The 26,257-nt window shown below is 36.5% G+C and overlaps 1 protein-coding gene, 1 non-coding gene and 1 pseudogene across 2 annotated transcripts; 1 reads left to right on the top strand and 2 right to left on the bottom strand.

Annotated features, from left to right (window-relative positions):
- Positions 1-1,086: 1,086 nt before the first annotated feature.
- LOC145223309 (DNA (cytosine-5)-methyltransferase 3A-like) lies at positions 1,087-6,684 on the bottom strand. Its single transcript, XM_080089714.1, is given in 12 exon segments — positions 1,087-1,653; positions 2,111-2,305; positions 2,307-2,337; positions 2,508-2,593; positions 2,713-2,867; positions 2,923-3,016; positions 3,115-3,260; positions 3,406-3,487; positions 3,615-3,749; positions 3,955-4,009; positions 4,862-5,404; positions 6,332-6,684. Coding segments are annotated over 11 exon segments (1,182 nt in total). The 5' UTR covers positions 4,912-5,404; positions 6,332-6,684; the 3' UTR covers positions 1,087-1,500.
- A 430-nt stretch (positions 6,685-7,114) lies between these two features.
- On the bottom strand, positions 7,115-7,188 carry Trnas-gga (transfer RNA serine (anticodon GGA)). The gene has a single exon. It is a non-coding gene; the product is annotated as a tRNA-Ser (tRNA).
- Positions 7,189-12,048: 4,860 nt separating this feature from the next.
- Positions 12,049-15,329, top strand: LOC145225237 (uncharacterized; annotated as a pseudogene).
- The last annotated feature ends 10,928 nt before the right edge of the window (positions 15,330-26,257 follow it).

The following is a 26,257-nucleotide window of genomic DNA, read 5'->3' as shown; positions in this document are numbered from 1 at the left end:
ACCAAGCTGTAAAAAAGTTAAATTAAACTGAGAAAAACACAATAAACTTACATTCCTTCATGAGTGGAACCAAAGTTTAACTAAAACTATGCTGTAAAATGAAGCTCCAAAACAGTTTACAGAAGCGTTTTTGAAACAGATCTAATATTGCTTTCATTAACATTGCAGGTGCTAATTGTCAACCGTTTAATATGACAGCTGACAAAATAAAATATATCTGAGTGTTTTTTTGTTACATTTGTATTGCATCGTTAAGACATACAAATCGTTTTGCATTTAGAACTGACCCTCCTAACTGTAAAATGTGCAAGTAAACCGCGCCTTTACGGAATTTACTTTACAAATATACAAAAATGGTCCAATGTAGTTTTGCCAGATAACTTGATTTTAATCATGCAACTAACCGACAGTCACATAACACTTTCTACAGTAAGTGATCACAGTCATAGACTGAAACTATATGCACACATTTTACCATGTTATTTATATCTCAGTTCCACCAAATGCGTCAAATCAGGCTCCACTTATACCAGATACAAAACTTCGGTTATCACCGAACCACCGATTTGTCACAACTGGTTTTTTCTGACGTTTGTTGTTTTACATTTACTGCTGTAACGTAATATTTCCAAACAAAATGTAAACAAACAATTTTTAAATTCCAACAAGTGCGCGAAACAAGCTCACTCAACCGTGACAAAACATTGCAACAAATGTTAAATCCCATGATCACAATTTCATTAAGACATAACTCACCCAAGATTTGTTTTATTTCACAATACAAAAAGTCTTTTGAACAGTGGTGTGTCTTGTTTGTTTTTTCAATGACAAATTTTTGACGGCCAAGTTTACTTACCTGCCAAATAAAATCTGCAAATAATCTGCCATTAAGCTGTTTGATAATTTTCAATTTGATTTTTAAACTTATCACTTAAATATCACTTAAGTTTCCTTCCCAGAGCCGAGATTCAAACCCATAACCTTACGATCACAATGTAGTTGGGCTTGTGCCTATACCCCCCGTTACTGCATAAGTCATACCTAACTGATCCCCAAAACAATTTACACATTTATATTCAAACCAAATTGAACAGAATGCTATGTGTATTGTTTTCACAGTGAAAAGAAACATGTACACACGAATTGAAGAGAAATGGGACTGATTGCATAATGTGTAGTAGCACTTCAAAATAAAACCAAGTACAAAAAAGGAAATGGTACAAAAACTCGATAAAAAAAATGAGGCAAAAGTTAAAAAAAAATAAAGACAACAAATGATTCAGTGCATTGCTGTAAAAAATAAACTCCATATGGCAGTAATAGAATAGGTGCATATCAGTTTAATTGTACAAAGTTTGACATGATTGCTTTTAATGCATTTTGAAAGCTGGAAGATTTATTTGCAAGAAAAGAAATGGATTTTACACAAAATATCTGTTTAGTAATTTTTTCTCTTTTACTTTTAAACCACCCAGAAAGAAATAAAAGTTGTTTTTTTAGCTATTCTGGGCAACTGAAGAAGTCTTTTAAAGGTGCAAACAGGTGTTTGATAACCGGCACACTCTAGGCCTTTCCTAACACACGAAGTCGTCCTGCCCGTGCCATGTTGTGAACATCAGTGTAATGCTCAGGAAATCCAAACACAGTATATGCCTGTAAGTTGATATCAGTTTCATACTGTGGCAGTGTTTTAAATTTGAAGAGTAATAGGTTTTGCCAATAGCGGTTAGGTACATGGTTTGTATCTTTCACTTGAAAAAAATACCCAAACAACAAAAATGTCTCTAATTTGTTTCCCACATCAAAAAACATTTGTTTGATTTTTTTATATTGGCTAAATATTGCTTTATGTAATTTGCGAATGTTTGAAAATGTTTGACTTCACTACAATGATGGTTAGAAACCTTTTACAAAGTAAATACTAGATGTGAACAAAACATCCCTTTTAATCATATTTTTATCACAGTCAGGATAGCCATGTGCTTATTTGTCAAATGTTAATTTTTTTAAGCACCCTGAATCACATGCACAAAGGAAATGCATTGGCCGAACTCGAACTACAATCATCACCTTTTAATCACAGTGATCCACAAAGTGTTTATCACAGTACTCACCTTTTAATCACAGTGATCCACAAAGTATCGAGCTGATTTCCAAGGTGCAAAACCACTGCACTGTTGAGAACCGAAACCTCTTTATTTCCCCCACTAGCCACACAGCGCTTGCTCACAGAATTCAAGTTAGTGGTGATTGTCCTCAACTTCTGTGTTTGTGCAACACGACCTGGCTCAAGGCCCTGAAGATTTCAGTTTGTGATGTCCTGAAGCTACCATGGGACTGCAAAACAGTTTCGCCGTAATGACCAGTTGGCATTTGTATTTGTTTGTTTCATATTTTGAATTGAGGCCAATGTAACGTAACAGTAAACCATGCATATAAGATTAAAGGTTTAAAAAATGTTGTGTCTGGCTTATAAAGTTCTATTGACAGAAACAATAGCAATTTACCTGTTCATACCAGGCAAGTTGCCCCAGAAACAGCGAGGTCTGTGTGCTGGTGACACATACTGTGCATCGAGAACCACTGGACTTTTCTGTAATAAATTATTCACATTTTTAATGTATATATATTGTTAGCACCTTACCACATGTGCACTTCAGAAATACACTATTCCTTTTTTCACAGTATTAAATAAAGAGTTTAAAGCCTTACTTGCAGAAAGTGACTGATGGTTTGTCGTGACGAGCGATCCATGTAGACCACATTCTCAAACAACCAGAAAAGTGGTTTGTTACAGCTTGCAGATAATAACTGGCATGAACGCAGTATCCTCACAAACTCAAAAAACAACTTTCCAGACCCTTTGTCTAAACAAAATGCAGTAGTTAACTTGTAATTTAAAGGTTCTTCATTAAAGCTTACCCGACCAAATTCCTTTTCTTGCTGGGTTCACAATTGATAAATCATTGCAGGGGCTTCCACCAATCACCAAATCAAATGCCCCCCATTCCGCGAGCTGTGAAATTGGTGACATATTTTAACTTCATGTCATTGAGTGTTAACTATTTATTCCATTATTTTTTTCAAGTGACTATAAATACAAACAATGCCAACCACTTTGTCAGTAATTTCTGTAACGTCTCCAACATGCTTTACTTCTGCAGGAAATCTCACTTCAGACACACAGATTGCTTCATGATCAATTTCACATGCATAATAGCAATCAACTTTAATTCCAATTTCATGTAAAGCCAAAAGTCCTGAAACAAATATTGCTTATTTTGCATCAAGCATTGTGACTTCCTATTATAATTTCACTTAGTGTTAAAAAAGTGTTTGTGTATTTATTATATACAACAGTTTCATAATGCATTGAACAATATTTTGTGATTCAAAGCATTTTACTGGTAGATATTCCGTCAAACAGTGACAACACTTTAATGGGTTTTCTCTGGGGTGGAGCAATTGTCTTTGGTAGTGAAAGTATCTGAAACAAAGAAAAGGTTAATATTGACATGATTCCTTGAAAGTATGTTTACTGTTAAAATACTTTTTTCAATGGAAGCAAAATTACATAACACAGTGTTTATTTAATAATCATCAGTTTGATTCACCTCAAAATTAAGAGCACTTTTCTCATTGTTCATAAATTTTTGCAAGTTTTGGTGACAGTTTTCTTTTCTCTTAAGAAGTCCATGTGTGTCATTCTTAATGCAGAGAAAGCAGATCCATGGACTTGACTTCATTTCCTAAATTAATTTGTTATAAAAGCATCAAGCCAATAGATGATAAGCTGCAGACAGTGTCCACTGTTTCGACCTATATGGTCTCATAGGTGCAACTGGTGACGCAAGATGAGCCGTAATGGCTAGTGTAGCCATCCACTGGCACTCCAGTTCGGTGCAGTTTGTTTTTAGATAAACAAAATATTTGAAATGTCAAGTGCAAAATTACCTTTTCAGCTGCTTCTTGTCCAATAAACAGCTCCAAGCATGAGGTACAAAAACATCTGGTTTAAAACAAACCTCGTAATATAATATTGTACAGATACTGGCAGCTCAGTCAAGAAGGCTCAAAGCAGTGGTGGGCAAGGATTTTTTAAGATTTGGTTCGGGTGACCGCTAAGTAGTTTTAAGAGACCGCAAGTGTTTCATTTAAATACCAAAAAATAGCCATATTTGCTTAAACAAAATATTTATTCAAATTTTGGGAAACCGCTGGAGAAATCCCAAAAACCTTAAAAAAACACTGGTGGTGGGATTCAATTTTTCTGTCAGCTGGTTCTATCACAAAGGTCATATTTTTCAGCCGGTTCTGTTACAAAAAATTCCACTGACAGTAACCAGTAATGCTAGCGGGTTCGCTGATCTCATAAAATTTCAAGAGGGTTCTATGCAACCGGTGCAAACAGACTGAATCCCACCATTAACTCCAAGTATATTAAGTTTATTACACTTTCACTTGATTGTAAGAACATATTATGTTTGATTTTAAATGTTGGCTGTGCAGACGACATTGGTCCATTCAACAAAAGAGCTGAATCAATTTCCGCTGTAATCAAACAGTTTACATTTGTAACTTTGTGTCTGAAATACTCAACTAAAACTGACATGTTTTTGTATTCTAGTGCAGAAGCAATTTTTAAAATGTATCTGCGAATTTCAGTTAAGGCAAGAAACCAGGTAGAAAGTTAAACATTTGTTAGACACAAATTTGTGCAACATACCAGGTGTCAAACGCTTTAAAAGTACTTGCATGTTACGTTCTGGTAAAAAATGGTTTCGTGCCCAACTTAATCCACCTTGTTTAGAAATTCCACTCTTTTATGCCACTTTTAAATTAATGACCTTGTTTACTTTACCTCTGTATATTTTCCATCGCCAAACCATTTAATCCAGCGTATTGGGTCATCAGGAGAGTCAATGGGACCACTTAGTTCTGTTCGGTTTGCTATTCTTCCTGGCCACCATCCAAATCCTCTTAACCTACCCTATACAAGCTGTCCCCCAACAGAGAATTGCTATGTGTTATTTCACTGCTGTCTGTAGATCACTTAAGGTGATTTGACAACATTAGTTGCTTTCAATAAAGATTGTAACACGACCAATAGAAGTTTATAACATCCAAAAATTAGTGTACAGTGGTTCGTCTAAAATTGTCATTACATTAAATATATAACAATATGGGTATGGTGTAAATCTTTTTTTGCAAGAAATTTTGTTTCAGTCGAGCATAGTTTAGTATTTGCTGTAAAAACTAACATGCTGCAATGTTTAGAATAATCTTAGCTAATTTTACCAAATCTTCCCTTGGAACAATTCTTCTTAAGGGTTGTGGAAAAAGTTGTTGTGATGAATTAATCTTAAAAGAAAATGATTCATCAAGTTTGGGCTTCTTGATTTTGCTGCAAAAATGTTTGGATTTAATGATTATTGCAAACAAGAAGTTTTTAAATATCATGACACTAAAATACCACAGCTACCTCCAGGTTTTTTTTAAGGTTTGGTTTGGGTGACCGCTAAGTAGTTTTAAGAAATTGTGGAATTTTGTTTCGTCAGCACGATGTACACTTCCTTTTACCAGGAAATAAAGTTCCATGGAAGGCTTTTGCATGAAGTCGCAAAATCCTAAAAACCTAATCTGGACGATGGCGGGCCATACGCAACACAATTTCAAAAAACAGTAGCGGGCCGCATTTGGCCACCGCTGACCTAGGTACTGTGAACTTCACAAATCTCAACTGCCTCAACTGTCTCAACTTCCTCTATTCTGTGTAGTCTTGACATCAACTGTGGTGCAATTGAACTGTTTTGAAACTTGGATATGAACTGTATTTGTTCTAGCACTTGTATCGCCATAATATGACACTGAAACCCACAGTTTGTGCAGTCTAGAGGGCAGTTGTGAATTACTGACTCATTGTACCTGATGATGGTACCAACGAAGGCATTAGCCTAGGTTTACTTAAAGTGAGCTTAGGCCATGACTAGGCTTAAAGTTTTGGATGTAACAATGTTTCAATGCCATGCAGCTACTATGGACTTAGTGATTGATTGTGTGCAAATGTGTTGCTATTTTTTTTACCATGCATAACAAACTGAACATGCCCAACGACTTGTTTGTTTGTGTAACAAAAGCCTTTAAAGATTTTTCTGAACATAAATAGATAAATCAGTTTGTGACCAGCCCCATTTGTTATATATTTTAATCACTTCACACAAAAAATTAATGGTAATTAAGGTTTTAAAATGACACAAAAACAAAGTGATGTTTGTTTGTACTGACTACTGATAAACAACATCGTGCACCAAAAATCACTTGTTACACTTACGGCTTCCGTTCTTGTGGATGGAAGAAGTCTGTTTTTCTTCTTTTTCAGCCAGTTTTCTAAAAATCTGCCATTTTTAATTTGTTGTTGGAATTTTATTATGCGGTTTCAGACAACTAAAAAAATAAAAATGTTAATGGACAATTTACCAATTGATTTTTTTGGTGTTAAGCATACCCAACAAATGAAGGCAAAGTGTTTGCTTGTCTCGTACTAAAATGCTTACATAAAGTGTTTTTTTAACAACAACTAGCTGGTTTAGGCATTTAATCTAGGATTGTCTTTTTGGTATAAATTTAGTCACAACCATTTGATGTTTCATCTCCATGTTTTTTTTCATATTTTCAAAATCATGTGACTTGAAACTATGCAAAAACAGAATTATAGCAAAACTGATTTTTCAAATATACTGATTAATTTTATGGAATTACCAAACTGGCAACATTTAACTAACACTTTAAAACAAATTCAAACCAATTACCACATAGCAACCTATTTTACTTTCATTTATTCGTGTTTTTTCATCAAACAAACGTAAACAAACATTTTGAAGCTTCCAACACAAGTGCGCGACACCAAACGTACTCAACCGTGTCCAAACATTTGTAATATGCAATGACGTGTAAACTAAATGTCCGGTGACGTTGGAAAAAGGTTTTTGCAACGTCTAAATGTAAAACCAAAATGATTAATTAGTAATTACTAATCACAGTACGCCAGGCCTACCGAATCAGCCGGTCACCAAGCATTCACTACCATATGGCAAGGCGTAGGCTAGAAAACTCTAGCCTGCGGTGGGATTTGAACCCACGACAGGAGTCTTTCCGGGACTCGCGCTCTACCAACTGAGCTACACAGGCTCAGTGGAGAATCCGCCGAAAGTCGAATCACAAGCACCGTTGCCTGCCTCGTAAGCTGCACATGTCAGCTTCGTAGTAGGGGATCGCCAGATTGACCAGTATCAGTTAAGATGAACATAAATTCATAACTGGGATCAGCCCTGAAGAGTTTTCTAGCCTACGCCTTGCCATATGGTGGTGAATGCTTGGTGACCGGCTGATTCGGTACAGCGCCTTCAATGGACCTGGCGTACTGTGATTTGTATATGAGTGTGCCGTGATCGCTGGTCTGCATAGACGCTTCAGGGCTGATCCCAGTTATGAATTTATGTTTATCTTAATTAGTAATTACTACTATTAATTAGGTAGGCTACACAATCCACGGTTTACAAGTTCTAACAAGAAACAAACAAATCAGTATATTTGTATAAAACATGACGTTTCTCGCCTTTTTTGCTGTTTTTACTGGTTTTACGCGCTGCTTGGTTTTACATTCATTTATTAGAGCAGGGGTCGGCAACCTTTTTCTACTGCGGACCGCTTTTAAAACTGCAATTTTATCGCGGACCGGTCTTCAAACACTACATATATTTCGCAATAAAAACGCTTTTATAGATTAGGTTGTCATCCCTGTGATACATGGACAAATTATTTCATAGCATTTAACCTGAAAACGTATACGGCCCGGTTACGAACTTATCGGACAGGCGTTGCCGACCACCAGTGTCGGATTAAGGGTCTGCTGGCCTGTAGGCACATTTTATAAGTGGCCCGAAAATCTGGGTTGCCAAACTCAAAAATTAGAATTATCAGTGTTGCCAAATCAAAAAAGTGGCCTGGATTTTTGACTGGCCTGTAGGCACGTGCCTACTTTGCCTAATGGTTAATCCGGCACTGCCGACCACTGCATTAGAGAATGACACAAGTTGCTGTCGAAACGTCACGTTTGATACAAATATACTGGCTGGTTTGTTTTTTGTTAGAATTACTACTTATTTTAATTAAAAGTTGACTAGAGCCAAGATTTGCCGAACGTTTTTTTATTGTTCTGGTTTGAACAGTGGTATATGTTATTTATTCATACAAATTTATGTCCAGTCTCTTTTAACTAAAATATTATTTCATAGGCTAAAAAGGTAATTAATAATCTTACTTCACAAACTATAATCTTTAACAAAACGGTTGGGAATCTAGCATAAAATGTGTCACTTACACAAACTCTGTAAGTTAGCTTAATTCGCTTACGGATCTTTGTAGCTAAGTTCTGTGGGGATGTCTGCTCCTCGGAATCGGGAATAGTCCTTCGGACGATCGCAGGGAATGTCCAGGTCTATGACGAATGGTTCTTCGTCTGGTTGCGGAACCCAAAAGCCAATAGATGGTGCTGCCTTGCGCAACGTGATCCAACCCAGATGACGACGATCAACTCTCTGGTGGAAACGCAGAGCCTTCCTCACGATCAACACTTCGTCTCTTCCTTGCAAGTGATCCAAGTTGGTGCTCAGGATCGTATTCTTGTAGACTACTTCTCTGGTTTGCTGCAGTCGTTCACGTACTACTCGAATCAGGTCGTGTGATGTTGGTTTGAGAAACTCGTCTATGCCAATTGCGTTGTTCAGCGAGCACCTCAAATAGTATACGTCGAAACTCTCTTCGTCGTTGTCCCACGCGAAAGTGAGTGTACAAGCTTCAAAGGATCTCCAACGGCCTATCTCTCTGCGAACTAACTCAGACAATGGTCCTGGCCGATTTGCACTTGCCGCTGCTATCGGATCGGTCTGAGTACTGATGTCAGCGACGACTCTTAGAATGTGAAATGGTTTAGATCTTGCAGAAATTCTTGCTGTTCTTCTTAATTGTACTGCAGTATTGATTTGAGACATCCTATATTTTAGATTAGCTGAAACATAATGCAAGGTTATCCCTTCACTATTTTATTCTGAGTAATCACACGACATTTATCGTTTCACAATTCCAAACTTCTATCTCTCTGATTTCAAGGCGAAAACAGTGCTTTTTATAGTCCCACAATGCAACAGTAAACTTCTTTTCTCGCACATAATTACGTTTGTTAATGTTACTTTTAACTGGACAAAGTCCAAATTAGCCCTTTTTAGTAGCCAGAATCTTCCCGAAAACCGGCACATAAACGTCAGTGGGAACGGACATGTATAACTGCGAAATACAAGGCAAAATGTCCCAAAAATAGAATATGACTTCACCCATACAAGCAAAACATGTACCTGGACATCGTGTGAATATCCGTTTTATAAATTATTTTACGTTTGTTCTTTATTTGGCTGCAAACGCTGCTTTTATGCAGCGTGCAAAAAAATACCGGTTACGATTCGTGTGAAGTGTTTGCTTATGACTGTTTGCGTTTATTCGTTATGTTATAGCTGAAAACGCTGCTTCAATGCAGCGTTACAAAGTGCGACGTGCAATTGGTTTGAAACACAGCATTTTATCTACTTGGTCTGCTACAGTTCCTTCTAGCAGAGCGTTACACCCACAAGCACATTACAAAGTAAAACACAACACTATTTTTTCAGGTTTCAAACAAAGTTTAACAACAAAGACAGCTGATATCACATAAACCTATCCCAACACTAATTAGAAGTAACAATTCCATCTTTCCAAGCATAAGTTTACTCGATGGTTTGAACATTCGTTTTCCTTTGTCAGCATGATCAATAATATAAAGTAGATTCCGCATGAAGTAGATTTCAGCATTTTCTTAAACGTGAAACGCGGCATAAAACAGTTAACTCTGAAAACGCCGACATGACATACTTAACACACGATGGCAATACTGTACAAGCGCATTGATACATAGATGTGCGAACAAGCAGCAGTATATAAGAGTATGTTATCAATGCAGCTTTACTCATCAAACAAAAGCATAGAGTTGCGGATACATGGATGTTTGATTGGAACCGTTAATTACAAATGTATAAGTGCATTACGCAACAAGTACAATGTGCATTGAAAATTCCACACGGTTTTGCGATAAACTTTACAGCCATCGTAAACAAAGGTGGGAATTCTTCCACGTGGTTGTGCAATAACTTTAGCGGGCTTAGAAAAAGGTTTGTTAAATTTAAATCGTTGTCGTCTTCGCCTTTCGCAGATTCAACCTTCCATTGATCCGACGAACTTTGCTGTTTTTTACAGACATACGCCATCCGTCATTTTGTATGGTCAATACTTGTGACTGTTTACCACCAACCCCAAGTAACTATTTGGCTACGTTTTTATGGAATTGTTACTTATTGTTTGATGTGGTGTCGCGTCATTGCGTCATTAGAAACCGATACAAAATAAGATAAAAACAAATCAGCAGCGTGGTGTTCGATAAAAAATGAAGCTTGCTCATTGCTGGCGATTGACTAAACAAATACAGGCGCACGTTACATACTTGTCATGTGAAAAAACTGTTCAAGTACGATCACGAGAAAGTACTTACTAGCAGTCGTGCATTACATTAAACAATTTTGTTACATATCCAGATTCTAAACTGATCTTTTTTTAAGTATGCGCTTAGATTTGTTCTTTGTGGATAACAATATCAATGGTGATGTCATATACAAGGAGGGGTGAGTAAAATTCCGGACGGTTTCAATAAATATCTTAGGCGACACCAAACATGCGTTATGACAACATAAGCCTGGAAAGAATTGTGAAAAGTCATGTATGTTACAAACCGTCTTTTTATAACCTTGTTTGTTCATACGGACAGAAACTCATGGGATCCCCACACATGCAAAGTTGAAAATAATGCATTTCAAGAGACAACCATGAGATAGTAGGGTGCTCAAAGGTATAACACAGTGATCAGCACTGGACGTAAATATTAATACTATGTAGAGTACAAACTATACAAGTCCGATTGTATTCAAACATGGTTTAGGCTGCTGCTGGCAGGCATAATATCAAGTTTAAAGAGCTCTCTTGGCAATTGTAATTTTATACCGACGTTCCGACGTCCTATACAGGTCACCTTCATCAGGGTAAATAACACTGAATGCGCGTAGTACAGAGCACGATAAACAATAAACCACTAATAAGTTATAAAACAACAATGATTCAATCAACAGTCCTGTAAAATTTTGTCCAAATCGGTCAATGTAACTAGTGGCTTTTTGAGCAAAAACCGTTGATGCTTCTGACGTCATAAGGCTGTTGTCAACCTTTTAACTGTCATGTACAAAAACGTTAGTACAACCACAAGTAATGTACAGCCACAAGTATCATGTGACTGGTTGCCCTTACCAAACTATTACACCACAGATTTTTTTCTTTTGTTGTGGCCGGCAACATAGGGGGCTAGTGTGGTAAATGTTCGGGCTACAGGGTTGAACAAAAGATCGACACATATAAATGGCATATTCTACAAACTATCCAAATTTTATCCAATTCCAACACTGTTTAAAAACTGAGCCATTTTAGGGGACTAGTGGGGTAAATACTGGGGTTATCAAGACAAACGCAGCAGAACTATTTCATGGCAAATGCGCCAGACATGACTTTGGAAAAAACAAGTATAATGTGGATCCTCAATTATTAAAAATTTACTTGCATATAGATGTCCGGAACTTGAGTGTAAAATGTGTGTCAGGAAATAATTTTTAAAAACACTCTTAATGTCTAAAATTTTAACGCCAAGTAGCTTAACCAACAGCAGTTTTCAAAATTCTTTTAAGGGGGACTAAAAGGTTTATATTATAACAGTTGTCTGTGCTAATTTGTGCACTTTAGTATTGTGCACTTTACCGCGTATATTGATGTACCCGTCTTAAAATACTAACAATATTCTGTGGAAAGGGCCGGATCTCACACTTTGGGGTTGGTAACGTGTAGCAACATGCCATACTGTCACAAATTTATTTACATTGTGTGTGTGCCTTTTTACATTGTGTGTGTACGCAAATTGCTAGTGCGTGATTACGGCACAAGTGGCTGATGGCAGCATGCCTGTGACTGCCCGTGTCTTTCCTGAGGCGCACGTTTTGTTCTGCACCTTGCAGTTTTTTTGTGGCCCCAGTTAGTTCTATTTTGGAAACGGTGCTGTGTTGACCTCGTTTAAGAAAATATATGCTTTGAAACTGACTGACAGCTTTGTGGTATCAACAGAAAAGCTCACAAGGTTATTTTTCATAAAATCGCGTACAACACCTTATTATAAACGCGACATCTGGGGGCTCGTCCGGGATAACCTTACTACGAATCTTTTCTATACCGACAGACGAAGAATGTCAACAGTTCAAGCTTTGAGTGAAACTGGGAAGGCAATGGGACTTTCAGGGGAAGCATTGGTCAAGTGGGTCAATGACCAGCAGTTACGTGATCGCGACGAACGCAAAGAGAGGCGTGAAAACGAACGTGAAGCAAGAAGGCTGGAAGAGATTAAAGTTAATGAAGCGCGCAAGCTTGAAGAACTTAAACTTAATGAAGTACGCAAGCTTGAAGAACGGAGAATGGCCGAGGCGAAAATTGAGCGTGAACACAGAATGGAGCTTAAGAAAATGGATTTACAACTTGCGGAGTTAAAGTCTGCTAAGGAGGGCGCAACAACAATTCATGCAAAGGTGCCGAAACTGCCACCCTTTGTGGACGGTCAAGATGAGCTCGATTGTTACATTCTCAGGTATGAACGATTTGCTTCTAGTAACAAATGGGACAGAAACGACTGGGCAACCTCTCTCAGTGCGCTTCTTACAGGTAGAGCGCTTGAGGTTTATACGAGATTATCTGACGCTGACGCAGTCAACTACGATGTTCTCAAGAAAGCACTTTTAGACAGATACGATCTAACCGAGGACGGTTATAGGTCTAAATTCCGTGGTGCTAAACCAAAGTCAGATGAAAATTCGACACAGTTTATAGTTCGTTTACAGAACTATTTGCAAAAGTGGGTTGAAATGTCTGGTGTTTCTACGGAATGGAAAGAAGTGCGCAATTTATTTGTAAAAGAACAGTTTACTAAATCGTGCTCTAAAGAACTTTCTATATATTTGCATGAACAAGCACCCAAGACATTAGACGCGTTGGCTACTGTGGCAGATCAGTTTCTTTTCGCGCATGACAAGAACTTGGCCGATAACGGCAATACATGTTTGATGACGAACGATGGTCAAGCTACTTTTGACACAAACACGCAGTGTTTTAACTGCATGGAGTACGGACACAGGGCAAAGTTTTGCCCCAAGCTGAAAGAGGAATCACGCATATCGCGCACTTGTTTTATTTGCAGTAAATCGGGACATGCGGCAAAGGACTGTAAATCCCGGTTTGTTGCTTCAAGGACAATTAAGCTGAGTGGAAGTGCCGGTACGACGTCTTTCACAAATAAAATATCTCGATTGACCGGTGACAATTCACAGCTAAAATACTTGGATAAAAATAAGAGGCCAAACTCGCAAAAGTTGCCTCTGCGAAAAGGGTTGATTGGCAATCAAGCTGTAAATGTACTTCGTGATACAGGCTGCACCGGGGTTATCGTCAGAAAAGAGTTTGTTGAAGATTGGCAACTAAACGGCCAAAAAGGCGTAGTTACGCTGTTAGATTCGAGGACAATCGAAGCAGAAATGGCAAGAATTTCTGTAGATTCGCCATACTTCAAAGGAGAAGTAGATGCGCTGTGTTTGCCAAATACCTTGTATGATTTAATTATTGGAAATGTTCCAGGCTCCAGAAGTCCTGATGATCCATATCAAATACGGGAGGTTGGTTGCGCAGTTAAGACGCGGGCACAATCTGTTCAGAGAAAAAGAAATCCTTTGGTGGTTCAAGAGAGTGGAAAATGGTCGATAATTGATAAAGAAGGTTTCGAGACCGCTCAAAAGGTTGATGTTTCAATGAAATCTTTGTGGAGCATGAAAGAAGAACGGGTTAAAGGCAAGCAAATTACCTGTTTTAAAAATGACAACGGGTTGTTGTATCGAGAATTCCAAAATCCAAAAGTTAACAGAGGAAAGTGTATTTACCAGCTTGTTGTGCCAGTCAAGCTGCGCCCGCAAATAATGGAAACAGCACATGAATCTATAATGGGTGGTCACATGGGCACTAAAAAAACCCTTGATATGATTCTTGGGAGGTTTTACTGGCCAGGAATTAATGGCGACGTCAAGCGATTTTGCAAGTCTTGTGACATATGCCAGAGAGCTGTTTACAAAGAAACTGTTTCGCGGGTACCATTAGAAAAGTCAAAGTTTGGAAGACTTGACGAAGGTGATCAAGTACTTGTGTTGTTGCCAACAAACAACAATAAGTTAATAATGCAATGGAAGGGACCGTTCGTAATACAAAAGAAAATTGGATTAAGTAATTATGTTCTCGATGTGGGTGGAAAAAACAACATCTTTCATATCAGTTTGATCAAAAAGTACATCGCAAGAGATGGCCATACCCGCGACATGTCAAAACAGGCTTACACTCGTTTTTCAAAGATTTCTGCCCATCCATGTGTAGCTAAGGGAACCATAGAGGACGTAATGCACGCTAAAAATCTCACTTATTCTGAGAAAGACGAGGCGGTTGAACTGGTGAAACAGTATACCTACCAATGTATTTAACGATATACCAGGGGGCACGGATTTCGGTCAACACCGAATAACTCTCGCGGACAATCGACCTGTTCAGTTAATGCCGTACACAATACCGTACAAAGTGGGGGAAAGATCAAAGGACATCGATGATATACTGAGATTGTGTATTCGTAGATCAAACTCGGCTAAACGTTCGAATAATGTTGGGGCTTATTTTATGAGAAGATAGGATTTGGGGCACATTATGTAATGTAGTCATCCGTTGATATTCGTTTGATTTAATTAATGTTTCTTGACATGTTTTTTTGACGTGTTTTGTTGTTGTAAAAATTTGTTTACGTAATGGGAAATCAAGAAGATTTCTCTTGGTTGGGGGTTATGTCACAAATTTATTTACATTGTGTGTGTGCCTTTTTACATTGTGTGTGTACGCAAATTGCTAGTGCGTGATTACGGCACAAGTGGCTGATGGCAGCATGCCTGTGACTGCCCGTGTCTTTCCTGAGGCGCACGTTTTGTTCTGCACCTTGCAGTTTTTTTGTGGCCCCAGTTAGTTCTATTTTGGAAACGGTGCTGTGTTGACCTCGTTTAAGAAAATATATGCTTTGAAACTGACTGACAGCTTTGTGGTATCAACAGAAAAGCTCACAAGGTTATTTTTCATAAAATCGCGTACAACACCTTATTATAAACGCGACAATTATTAATGTGGATCCTCAATTATTAAAAATTTACTTGCATATAGATGTCCGGAACTTGAGTGTAAAATGTGTGTCAGGAAATAATTTTTAAAAACACTCTTAATGTCTAAAATTTTAACGCCAAGTAGCTTAACCAACAGCAGTTTTCAAAATTCTTTTAAGGGGGACTAAAAGGTTTATATTATAACAGTTGTCTGTGCTAATTTGTGCACTTTAGTATTGTGCACTTTACCGCGTATATTGATGTACCCGTCTTAAAATACTAACAATATTCTGTGGAAAGGGCCGGATCTCACACTTTGGGGTTGGTAACGTGTAGCAACATGCCATACATTGTAACAGAGCTTTGGTGTTGCCAAAGATGGTTATTAAAACCGTCCAGAATTTCGCCAGCGCAGATATGGTAACCCTAGTTTTGCTGTTAGCTATTTGTGTAAAAAGGGCATCTGGATGTAAAAGCATGTATTAAAATATGAAAACTTTTTTATACTTATATTTCACAACATAAATTATAGTTTCAGTGACGGAAAAAAATACAGCACATATTTGGAAGCGTTTTGTGTACTTGACACTTAACGGAAAAGACAAATTAGACATTTCCACACTTTTCTATTGCACATAGTGGCACTAGAACCCTAAAATAAGTGACAATATGTTTTAAATATTGTACCCAGGTAAGAACCTCCAAACTGAAGTTTAAAGAACCGTTTTATAGAAATAACGAAACCTAACTTTCTCCAGATGCTGCCTGGTTTGAAATAAATGCCTAATACACGAATTGATATTAAAGTGAAAGTACTTTTTACGTGCTACTCTGTCCCAGCACATCGGTCTCATCGTTGCCAGTTCTAGGATATCCAGGGAAAAGATAAAGCTGTTTTGTGAGACAATGACGAACGTCTGCGATCATTTTGCAACCGTCGGTCACTGGATAGCCAGGTGTATTGGCAGATCGCAACAAAAGTCCGTTTTTCACCTATCAATGTATGACATTATTATATTCAATGTAAGTTAATCAGAACTCACCCACAGCTAGTGATTCTAAAACACGAATACAACAAAATGTACTGGAGTGCAATCTTAAATATGTATGTATTGCCCCTTACTGCAAACAGTACAAATAAACATGAACCATCATATCTTTTAACCAAACGCAAAAACGTAGCTACATTAACAGCACCACCAGTTTAGGGTTACAATATCTGCATAGGCAAAGTTCCAGACGGTTTCAATAACTATCTTTGCCGACACAAAAGTTCCGGTACAATGCATTATAAAGCATGTTGTTTACCAATTCCGAAATTGGCATTTTTAATAAAATATCATTACTATCACAGAAATTAAAAGCGCAGTTTTGTTTTACAAAAAAGAGAAAGTTTTACAAGATCTGGCTCTTCTAACAAACAAACGTTAGCTTCGGTAAATTCGGGAAGAACCCTACGTTAGTTGCCCTACAAGCGCTTTCACCTAAGTACATCACATCAAGCATTTTTAAAAGGTTTTCAAGGCCGAAAAACCAGATTAGTTGAGTAATGGGGGGGGGGCTCAAGAAATTTTGACCGGCTGTTTTAGTATTGAATCTTGCAATTTCAGACAAAACTGTAAATGGCAATGTGCGTAACGCATTGATGTTCGTCACACATCTTAATAAACAATGCCAATCTAGGCCACTTGGCGTCCAACTGCGCGTATGACGTCAAGAAATTTTGACCGGCTGTTTTAGTATTGAATCTTGCAATTTCAGACAAAACTGTAAATGGCAATGTGCGTAACGCATTGATGTTCGTCACACATCTTAATAAACAATGCCAATCTAGGCCACTTGGCGTCCAACTGCGCGTATGACGTCACAACGGGTTTTATAATAACTTCGTTATGTCACACTCATACAAGTGAAGATAATTCACAATATGATTAAGAGGCACCCACTGTTAGAAACAACTGTGTCGAGTGTTAAAAAGTGTTACATATATACGATCGAATCGTGACTATACGTTCGTTACTTACAGCAAGAGTAAGGGCTTCACAGGGCCTTAGGCTAACCAGCATTTAGTTGATATTGCGAGTTTAGTAGGCACAACAGGTGCTAACAGAGAGATCTACACAATCTACCGCCAAATGGCGCATTTCCGCCGCAAGGTGGCGCATTTTCATCGCAAGGTGGCGCAAAATATTTTGTATTATTTGCTACAAGTGTATACATAACAAATTGTTTTTCATTTAACTTTGTTTCGCAAAACGAGTACCATTGACCTGTAGTAACCTCTCAGGGTGCACACGCTAAACGACTGTTTGACCTTTTCACACCGTTTTCAATAGCACGCAGTTCTTGGTGTTCAACCTTGGTGTTCAACAACACCGTTTAACCTATTTACACATGCCTTAAGTATTGATTCCTAAATCGATTGCAAAAAACGCTACGTTATGACGAAAGAAAGTTCTGAACTGTGTTAGTAATACCTACTAATGGACCTTAAGTAACCAGTGGTCATGCAGCGACCAACCTGACAACGAGAATTTAAAAAAACATTTATATTGCAAAAAAGTCAAGTTTATTTTTTCATATTTAGTTGGATTAACAAAGTTTTGCTTGACATATACAAAACCGAAGCACGGTTATTAGGCTTAAATCACGTCATAGGTGTGAAACCTTTGCCAAAACTGAAAATGTGAGTGATAACTTAATAAAACGAAAGAGCAATGCTGTGCAAAACAGCTGATTTCCAATCACTGATTTATAAAACAAACGACAGATGGACCAAGTTTGGATGAATATCTAACATATGTCCAAATTTCAATAATTTTAAAGCACTCTTTCTTGACCAAACGAGCGTTACAAACCAGCGACAGAAAAAAGGAAAAAGAAAAGAAGAAAAAAAAATACGGACAAAAACAATATGTATCCCCTTCAGGGAAGGGGACCCATAAAAATCATTAAATATAAACATTTCCTCTTTAAAGAAGAAAAAGTTGTATACAGGGGGATATTAAAACAACAAATGTCCCCCTTCATGAAGTGTCCCATAATTACCTGCGTTAGCAGATCAATAACATGAGTATTGCAGGCTCCTCGCATGAAGACATTTGCAATTGCATTTAAAAACCATGATCCATGCTCTACATGTCGGAAAGCACTGTCTTCTGAAAAATAATGCTTTAGAGGTAATTTTATGTTAAGACCAAAAACCATAGTTTACTATGTTTTTAAATCCTGAAACTAATAAATAACTAAAAGGGTGGCTTAACACATTTTACGTTACACATACATTATAATCTATTTTAAAACAGTAATGTATTTCCTGTGCTTATTTATGATGGGTCCCATATTAGCCACTGTCTTTCATAAACTTAGTTGTTTCTGCAGGCTGAAAGTCCTCACACATACAAAGTTAAACATATTGCATTTTAAGAGATAACCATAAGAAAGTCGGGTGTTGTAAGGTAAAACACAATGATCGGCACTGGGCTTAAATGATAATACTATGTAGAGTACAAACTATACAAATCAGTTTCATTCCAGATATTGTTTAAAATTTGTTATTTTTTGTTCTTTTTCAAAGAAAAGAAGTAAATAATGGCATAATAGTCTAAAATAGTATTGCAAATAGTACACTTTAATTCTGATGTTTTTAAAAATTCACTTAGTTTAGGGAGCTGGTCCCGTAAATGTTGGAGCTATAGGGTACAACACAACAATCAGCTCCTATGAATGGTAAATCGTACAAGCTTTTTAAATTTCAGCCAATTCTGACACTGTTTATAAAATTGACCCATTTTAGGGGGTAGTAGAATAACTAATGGGGTTCGACACACAAATTAAAAAAATATGAAACCACAATGACTCAATCAAAAGTACTGCAAATTTGAGCTCAATCTGCCAATGTTTAAAATTTTGACCAATAGAGGTGTTTCAAGCAGCAACTGTTAAAGCTCCTGACATCCTTGGGCTGTTAACAACCCCCTAACTGCCATTGCACAAAAACGTTCACCAAGCTACCAACAACACAAGTAACATATGACTGGTGGTCCTTGTAATACTATTACCCTACTTAGTTAAATAATTGTCTTAAATTTCAAAATGTATTTTTAATGCCTTTGGTAAATTATAACTGCAGAGCCAGCGATTTTTACCTGAAAAAGAAGCAGATACCACCAACATATCACTTCTTGTTGGCACTTGTGTTTGAGGAATACAACTACTGTTTGCAGCATCATGCACCTGCATCCTATCCATCAACAGGTCTGGTGTAGCTAAAACAAACACACATAGTAAAAGAGTATCTTTAAGCACTAAATTTAGTTGACCATGTCAAGCACTGATAAAGACATGTACTTACAAGGTATTGAAGTATCATCCACCGTAGTTGAACCACCTAAATAGAAAACAAAGATTTGATGCAAATTTATGTACCACCCAAAACTAATTTTTAAACATGCTGTGTGGCTGTAGGAAATTTTTTATTACTGACCTGAGGTTTTATTAATTTTAATGTATTCATTAATTATAATAGATAATTATCTATAATGACGGTTGACTCCAGAATAAACAATTGCATTAGTTTGCTGGTTGTTTTTGTATCTTTTACCGGTTTAGCAGTATTTTATTATTTTAACCTTATTTTTTGAACTTAGCCTTTAGCAAAATATGACAATGTACATAACCTTGCTTTCAAAATAACAACAAGAATTAACAAATGTTACAAAAACAGATCCATACCTCCTCGACAGATCTGAAAAAAGAAGAGCTTTGGTTTGTTTTGCAAAAATTTGCAGTTATTGTTGGCGTACATGCTGATGATGTCCTCAGCTGGTATCCCCTGGCCATCCACTCCGTATACAACATCTACACCACCTTCTGCTAATAAAAACAGAAGTAGATGGACATAATTAGATTCATTATTAGGATACCTTTTATTTAGTGCAAAAATATTTGAATTCTATTAGATTATGGAACTGGGTTTGCCACTTGGTTAAATATACCATAACTGCTTTTTTTGTAGATTCGATGTAAAAAGAAAAAGCTTTGACCAAACCTCAATATTTCACTTGTGACATGTTTTACAAATGCTAAAAAGTCTTTTTATTGACCTTGTCCACCATGAGAGGCAATAATCACAACAGCTAAATCAGAAGTCAGATGATATCGTTGCTTGGCAAATGATTTTAGGAAAGATTCCATTTCCTGTAGAACAAGTTATCGATTAGACAAAGCTGAAATCAGTCAAGCATCTGTTTAGGATGATTGGGTTCATCTTAGATTTTTTATAACTTGTGTGTTATTTATATTATAGAGTAGGTTTTAGTGAATGAAATAAACATTTTTTATATTTTAGTGAATGGAACAAACCTTTTTTATATATGTGTGGGCAGGGTAGCCATACCGTCCTTATTTCTAAGATTTGCCCTTTGTTTGAAAGGCAATGTTTTCGAAAAATGTATTGTCTTTATTTCTAAGAAGTGTTCTTATTTGACTTTAGTCATTACTTTGTCTTATTTTCAACAAATACAAGAAACAGACTAAGTGAAATGATAGTCAAAACCCTGCTACAAGTAAAAGTAAACCTAAACCAGAGGCGTAGTGAGTGCCACGAATGATTTTTTGTGAACAAGAAGTTGCTGGAACAGATTGTTTCTGGCAAAATATGGCGTGTGATATGTCATGACTCATATAAATGCAAAGATTTGTTCAAAAAACTTGTTCATTTTACATGAAAATTTTTCGGTTGTGCTTATTTTGGGGACCATATCGATGGCAACCCTGAGTGTGAGAAAGCTAGTGCATTTTCACAAAGTATACAAATAATTGGAAAATGTGGTAATAAATAACAACTATCTAAAAAACTCACAATTCAAACTTTATCAGTTTAACATAGGATTTAATAAACTGTTGGTTGTGATAACAAACTGTTGTTTGTGAATTTGCTAGTTAATTTAGGCCCAGACAATACATGTAAGTTAACATGCCAAAATAAAATGGGTTTTGTACATTTTTTGTACAGTTTTCCCTTATGATGGTTTTGCAGCCGAGACCTTCCCACAGCTCCTTCATGAGTCTAACGTATCTTTTTTCACCAAACATTGCATGTTGTTAGGCAAATGAAGTATTACTTAGAATCAAAACATGGCCTTTGGGGTCATTTTGAATCTGGTATACCTAAAATATGAAAAATTTGTGTAAATTTCTGTGGCCTAAATTACCAAAACATTTAGAAGGCTACACATGTGGCTTTCTCACATATATTTGCATTTTGTATATTCTATGTCCAATTTACTTATGTACTGTACATTATTTGACCAACTAACATAATAAAAATGCACATGATAACCTAATAAAACCATAGAGCATTGCTGACTTTTAATCATCAAACAGACTACCTACGAAAATGTCTTACCATAAAGCATCTGCTCTGTATTAAATCGCAACATCTTTAAACCTTTTAATCACTTTTTGGATTTTTGGAAATGATATGTGTTATCGCAGGTATTTTACTTGTTGATTTGAATTATGATTTTTACATTTTATTCACTGGATTGAAATACCCTACTTATTCTGGTCGCCACACCATCCTTATTCTAAAATTTGTCCTTAGTTTAATAGCCAATGTCTTAGAAAATGTATTGTCCTTATTTTTGACCAGTGTCTATATTTTCAACAATTTCAAGTCAAATCTCTGCTGTACTGTTTTTGCAACATCATACAATAACTCAGAATTACTCGTATTTTATCGGATCTGTTGACATTTTATCAAAACTGAATTTAGCATTATATCAGTAGTTTGTTCCTAACCCTTTCATCATTAAGATGTGCTTCATAATCCAAAGCTTCACTTAGTTCCACTTTCATAATTCCTTGAAAGATCAGCAACGGTTGCCTGCCTGCATTTTACTTTAAAAAAATATAAGTATTTAAAAAACTATCTGACTGTAAATTATGTCAACCTACTTTATTTTAACACAAACCAGACTTAAACAAATCAAGACAGCCTAAACTTTCCTACTATTTTGCCAATTTTTTTCAAGTTATTTATTTACAAACATATTTTTAAGCATATCCATCTTTCACAAGCTACACTTTTCACTAAATTTGCAAGTGCCAAATTGTGTGGGTCAAACATGCGCACATTTTCCGAAAAAGTATTATTGCTAAAAATTTAACTAGAAGGGTGGCTTAGCACATATTGCCCTTGCATATATACTATAACCTATTTTAAAATATAAATACATTTCCTATGCTTATTTTGTATTGGGTCCCATATTAGCGCAAAAACGACCACCAAGCAACCCACCAATAAGCAACATACAACTGGTTGCCCTTGTATCACTATTGCTCCAAAGAAATCTTTAGTTTGTGGTGACCAGTAACATACAAATACCTTTACACTTTAGGGGCTTGTGGGGTAAATGTTAGGACTACAGGGTTGAACGCAACAATCGACACCTATAAATGGCATGCTATACAAGAAATCCAAATTCCAGCCAATTCTGACATTGTTTAAAAACTCACCCATTTTAGGGGGCTAGCGGGGTAAACACTGGGGTTATCAACAAAAACGAAGTGGGATGCACATCTACATAACTACATCTACCATCTGTTTAAATTTCAGCCAAATCCATTAAACATTTGATGGAAAAACGAGTCGGACAAACTTCAGGGGAAAAATACCCATTTTAGGGGGCTAGCGGGGTAAATACCCTTCAGGGAAGGTACCCATAATAATACTCAACTTTACCTGCACATGTTTGCATTAGCACAATTTCAAAAATTTTGCACACATTTTGGTACTTGCATATTTTCCAAAAATTGTGCAAAAAATTGTGCAAAAAACTCTTGCGTCTCTATCTCAGATACTGACTTTCAGATTGTCCTAGACTCTAGAATCTAGAGCAATTGTGATGCTAGAGTTTTTATTTACTCAAGAAAATAAACTTAAATCAACTAAACATTATTATATCATCTAAATAAAGTTTGATTTAGGGGAGGACTCTACCGGAACATCTTAGTTGTTTGACCTATTGTAGTTGTATCTTATATATTTTTGTGAAAAGATCCAAATAAAAGTTGGAACTAGAGCAATTGAAAGGGAGTATTTTAGGGTGAGGGTTTACAAAAGCTCCCTTTTACCCTTGGTCTTTACAGTTTTTGGTGCAGTGATGTTTGATTGGCTGGAAGCCGATTCTTCAGCTCGCGGTGCAGTAATGTTTGATTGGCTAGAAGCAGGTTCAGCTAAGAAACTTTCACCTATATAAATATAAGGCAGTCCAATTGTTTGTTAACATATTTGGTTTTTGTTGCAGTTGGTAAAACAAATTAAATTATGTTGCAGTTGGTAAAACAAATTAAATATGGCTTTCACGTTTTTAAGCTAGTTTATACTTACCTTGATGTTGTGGGTAAACTGGTGGATTAACTTGTGCCTGAACCGGGATTGGTTGGATATTCTCAAGTGCTACAAACAAATAAAGGTATTTTTGTTTAATTATTACCATTCAACTTGCACTAATAAAATAAAAATAAGCGTTAATTTTTTTTTTGTAAAAGTTCTGACAAGTTATGTACTTATGTTTTTTGTGCTGACATAATTTAAATGCTAGAAACTACAGTCATGAAATAAGTTATTATAAGTCAGATTTATCATGTCAAACCCAAGTACATGAAAATGAAAATAGCCTTTTCAGACTAGCAACGTAAAGACTGGGGTTGAGCATTTATGCTTGCACTTTGGTGAAAGTTGCACCCAACATGTATGCAACATTTGACAGTTAAAATTGATGTTGATTCAAAACACAGATTTAAGCAAATTTTTGTATTTACGATTTTGAGACTGAGATGGATTTTCCCTCGACTGAATTTGAAGTGGTTGGATGCTTTCACTGTAAAACTCTCCAGTGGCAGGATTAAGCTGGTGAAGTGGAACAGTTGGATTGTGTTCAGCTGCAGGATGCTTAATTTCCATTTCCTTGACAGCATCAGCCACTTGTCGTGAAATCACAGCTGGGTCTTGTTGTGCAAGATGTTGTTGGAATTCATCTCGAACATCCAGCATGTTGGGACGCTGGTTCGGGTTTTGCTCCCAGCATCTGGTCATCATTCTCTCTATCAACTCAACTATGACTCTATCATTGTCATTGCATCTGTTCTTCAATTCCTGAATTGTATCACAGTTTGGTCGTACCTCATTTTGGATCATATGCCAGAAGATTCCAGTTGATGGATATGGATCAATTCGAAATAGAATTACATAGTAAATTACACCACAACTAAACACATCTTGCTCTTTTTTTGGACTTGCACCCCTCAAAAGCTTTTCTGGGGCTGCATAGTGCAATGTCATTGCTTGTGTTTCTTGTTGCTTGACTTCTTGTGTTGTGGTTGAACCAGTAAAACTGGCTAACTTTGCACAACCAAAATCAGCAATTTTGACTTGCAAATAAGCTGTAAGAAGAATGTTTTCTGGTTTCATATCTCCATGGATTAAGCGTTTGTTTGTTCCACAATTGTGAATGTATGTCATCCCAGCTGATATTTCATGTGCCAGTCGAAGCAAGAGAGACATGCCAAGCGGAATGTCTGTGTCAAGAAGCAGTAAATCCCTTAAATTTCCAGCTTCATAATATCTCATTATGATCCCAATGGCTCCTCGCCATTTTGTGAGCCCAAAAACATCGACAATATTTTCATGGTGAGATCGAAGCAGCATGTTGTATTCACGATGAATCCTAAACAAAGCAGGAAGATTAATCAGAATATATATTATTATTGTTGTCAAATATTTACTTACATTCTTTTTATCGTGCTTTGTGAGCGTTCACCACTATTTACAGAAAAATATTTGATTGCAACAAATCCCAAGCTCTTGTGTTTTCCAACAACAACTTTTCCAAAACCTCCCCGACCAGCCTCCGAACGTTGAATATCACACACAATTTCACGGGCTTCGAAATCACTCAACTAAATAACATGAAATTAAAATTAATAACTGAAATATATTTTTTAGTCATAGCATAAAAATTCACCAATGACTTACAGTTGAAAAGGTGCCAGCCATAGTCCATGCAGAAATAAGTGATATATATTTTTTGTTACTACTCCTGTGAAATGCAAAGCATACAATGAACATCACATGACCACAAGTTAGCAAAACTTTCCTACGCTCGAGAGAATCACAACTTTCGTTTTAACGCTGAACAACTGTGGTGATTTGTTGCCGAGCAAACAAAGGCAATCCAGTATAGTTGGATATAATTTTTTCCCAAAAAAGTAACAAGTAGCTTACAACATCTGACATTGTTGACTTTTTAGTAAATGATGTTCTATCTTCTTATGTCATTTTGATATTAACAACAGGCAACCCGACATAACTTGCTATTTTGCAACTTTTGTGTCCTTCAAAGAGCAACGGACCCGAGTTCAATGAAGCGTACAGTATGGTTACTAGGTAACAACAATATTCTTTTGATGAAAGTCAGCAGGGTTAAAGCTTAATTTTTTATATTTTTTCTGACAAATTTTGTTAAAATATTAAGGTTGGAGTGTTACATTTGTCTACATCTTTTAAATGCAGATTTAAAAAGTATTCGTACTTTAAAGTTAAAATATACAAAAACATTATAACTTTTTGTCGTTGGTTTATTAGCGATGTATAAACCATGTTGCATTTTATTAATTGACTTACATCACTAAATTTGACAATTGTGCGAAAGGTTAAGTGCGTATTTGTTTTTGTTGTGGCTGCCAACGGTGCGGTCAAAGTTGCATTACTTCGAATCTATTTGGTCAATGAGTTGTGGTAAATTTTCTGCTGCATCTCACCATCATACCTATTTGTGTACCAAAATTTTTTA

The sequence above is a fragment of the Phallusia mammillata genome, chromosome 4 (assembly GCF_965637545.1).
Source record: "Phallusia mammillata chromosome 4, kaPhaMamm4.hap1.1, whole genome shotgun sequence".
NCBI lineage: Eukaryota > Metazoa > Chordata > Ascidiacea > Phlebobranchia > Ascidiidae > Phallusia > Phallusia mammillata.
The sequence above is the reverse complement of the archived record's forward strand: the minus strand, read 5'-3'. Positions and strand labels throughout refer to the sequence as shown.